The sequence below is a fragment of the Cryphonectria parasitica genome, assembly GCF_011745365.1.
Source record: "Cryphonectria parasitica EP155 unplaced genomic scaffold M406scaffold_6, whole genome shotgun sequence".
Classification (NCBI taxonomy): domain Eukaryota; kingdom Fungi; phylum Ascomycota; class Sordariomycetes; order Diaporthales; family Cryphonectriaceae; genus Cryphonectria; species Cryphonectria parasitica.
Window position 1 is genome coordinate 1,815,832 of NW_024468914.1, and position 3,268 is coordinate 1,819,099.

At 34.6% G+C, this 3,268-nt stretch overlaps 1 protein-coding gene across 1 annotated transcript; it reads right to left on the reverse strand.

Moving 5' to 3' along the window:
* Positions 1-2,690: 2,690 nt before the first annotated feature.
* On the reverse strand, positions 2,691-2,867 carry M406DRAFT_263104 (uncharacterized protein; the record flags this gene model as incomplete). Its single annotated transcript, XM_040917566.1, has 1 exon — positions 2,691-2,867. A coding segment is annotated over one exon (177 nt), but the record flags the coding sequence as incomplete, so codon positions are not given.
* Positions 2,868-3,268: the final 401 nt, after the last annotated feature.

Below are 3,268 nucleotides of genomic sequence, written 5' to 3' on the forward strand. Positions count from 1 at the left end.
CAATCTATCTTGTAATTCCTTAATGAATAGCAACAGATATTGGTTCTTGATTATGATATTATTGAATTGCTTGTAGTTAATACATAGCTTAAGCTTGCTGTTTTTCTTAGATATAAATAGAATGAGATATTCTGCTGATGATTGCAATAATCGTATATATTCTTTCTTAAAGTTCTCGTCGAGATATTTCCTAAGTACCTCTAGCTATACCTTGTTTAATCTATAGATAGGGAAGAATTTGGGCTGTTTCTCTTCTTGTAGCAGAATCTCGTGATTGTATAGGCTGTATTCTAGCAATCCTGTATCCAATTCTTCCTGAAACAGTTTCTTGAACTTGTAATATTCTCGTAGTATGTTTGCAAGTATTAGTTCTAATCCTTGTGCTGTTTCTGCTACCTGGAGGAATAGTAGATACTGTTGAGCATACTTCTTTTCTGATAGCGTTTTCGAGAGCTTTGAGCATTCGCTCCGAGCTGAAGCGAGCGCTCAAAGGCTTGGTTTCGAAGTTTTTCCTGTATGAATCTACAATCCACTTTCTGAAGCCTTTCCTTATTGCTTCAGAGCGAACTGACTTGCTAAGAGTCTCGCTTCCATTATTTTGCTAACCTGTTGATGCCCTAGCATTATTTGGATTCGCTTATCACTAGATCCTTCTCCTTAAACTGCTAGCTCTGCTAACTTGGAGATATATATGAAATCGTATAAAGCTTCTTTTCCCGAATGTTCTTCAATCACTAGCTTTAATCCTATACTATTGATTATAACTATCTCTCTGGATACAGCTTGTTCTTATGAAATCTAGTCAGTAGTTCAATCGATTCAAGAATTATGCTTCTTAAGCTACGGAAGTCCTATAATCAGCTTATGCTATACTATATCCATAATATCAAAAGAAACTCTGATTATATATCCTTAGATTAAAATAAATAGATAATCAGTCTTCTTATTAATTACTTCTTAGTTGTATGCAACAGATTATTCTTCTATAGTGCTGAGAGTATATGAGCGCTTCTTTCATTTCCATTGTAGTTATGCCTGATTGATAATATATGGAGATATAAAGTTTCCTTGAGCGCTACTATTCAATAGTGCGCTGTACTTATATCCTTGAATGTATATATCGAACTTAATATAAGCATAATCTGTTCTAGAAGCTTTATATAGAAACTGTTTCAATCTAATCATCTGCAGTTCCTTTACAAGCAATTCTATCCTTTTGAATTTGTTAAGAACTGCTTGTTCTTCTAAGCCTGCTTTGCTGCTTCTCAAGCAAGCTTCTTAGCTTATTTTTGCTTATATCATCATTATTCCTAATTTTCCTTCTATTAATGCTAGTTGCAAATCTTATTGCTAATATAAATTATACAGAATATCATCTTGCACTATTACTATTTTATTTTCTTGTTCATGCATTGTATGGAATAGTTATCTAGCAGTTCGATATATGCATTGTAGTGCTATCTGTTAAGAATCTTCCTGAAGCGGAGTTTCTGTTCTTCAATAGCTTAAAGGATTTGTTCTAATTCTCTGATAGAGAACTATTCATATTGCATCTTCTTTGAGAAGTATGCTTAGCAGCTGTGGTAGATGCAGGAGATTTATGCTAGTTCGTAGTATAAGTTGTGAAGTGAGCTAATTCAAGAATCCTCATCTTCTTATACCTCGATATTCTGTAAGGGGATGCAGATGAAGAGCTCTTCCAGCTTTATTCCGTAGATAAGATATTCGATCCATGTTGTTTTCTTGTTTTATCTAATGCTGAAGGGAAATCTTTCTTTAGGCTTGTTGAGTATGTTGTTTGTAGGAAGCTTCTGCGGGCTGCTAGATTGTTTGCTCTGGCTTAATCCTTTTATTGCTTGAGAAGCGTTCTCTATGTTGCTTAGATATTTGTATCAGTAGCTAAGAGGATATCATCTCTTATTCATATCTCTGATCATAGTGCTTAGCATAAGTAATGAAGAATGTTGAAGAGTATCGTTACTAAGTTCTTCTTCCAATGCTTGAATGCTCTGTTCAGTGATATTGAAGCAGTTTGAGTTGTTGCTGCTCGTAGTTGTGCTGAGCATATATCCTCATTCTGCTATTGCTATTTGTCTGCAGCGCCTAGATTTCTGAGGAAACTATCCTAAATCTTTCTTACTCGAGAGATATGTTAAGCAGTTGTTGTTATAACAGAATATTCAGCTGAGATTTCTATAATCAACAGAATCTAATACTTGCTTCAAGGGAGTATTTTTGCTTAGTTAATTGGGTTTCTATTGCTAAGCAACATTTATCTAGTATTCTTTCTGAACTGGTTGCTATTTGTTCTTCCGGGATTGATAATAGTTGCATACAATGTGTTCTTATTTGTTGCAATTATAGCAAGTAATGCTATTTCTCTTGCTATACTGCTTATTAGCAGCATTGAGTTCTATGAAACTGGTATATATAGTGCTGCTCTAAGCTATGCTGTTATATTAACTGCTATTCTTATTTTGGAGTTTCTTGCTCGTATTAGCTGGAAATCTCCAAGTCTAGCTTTCTTCCTTTTTGAACTTCTCTATTTATTGTTCATATAGATAGTTGTTGATGCAGATAGCTTGATTGGAGAATATTGCAAAGTTCTCTAGCTAATTCTGCTTGAAGATTTCATCTTTAATATTATTCTTGAATTCCTTATAATAGTGCTCTATAAGATTCTTATCTTTCTATGAGAGTTGTGCTAAGAGCTGCTTGAATCTAACTATATAAGCAGAAGCTAACTTAGTCTGCTTGAGATTCATAAGCTGCTGAGCTGTAATGCATTCTTTGTTAGAGTTGCTAAAGATCTTCTTAAGAGCTTTCTCAAAGCTCTTAAAGAAATCAAACATATCCTTGATACTCTGAATATGCACATTGAGATTATTCTGATACTTCAAATGATTACATAGAAAAGGCTTGTATCAAATGAGAGCATTCTTTTCGAAATGAATCTCTGCAAGAATAACTTTCTCAGATTCTTTGATAAACTAAGTCTTGTAATGCAGGAAATACACTCTGCAGTGAATAAGGAATCCATGTAGTATCTTTTGATTGCTATCATATATAGCAAGCTTATTCATTTTGTATATCTTTCCAGCACTACTGGTGATTGCAGAGATGGATTGCGCCTGCTAAGCCTGTTGAGCTAGCTGGGCCTGCTAGTTAGCAATGGTAGCGCTCTGAGCCTGCTGTTGTTCGCATAGGTTCTGGATATACTGGGTAAGCTGATATATCTGGTTGATTAGTTCTTCCTGAGTAGAGATGC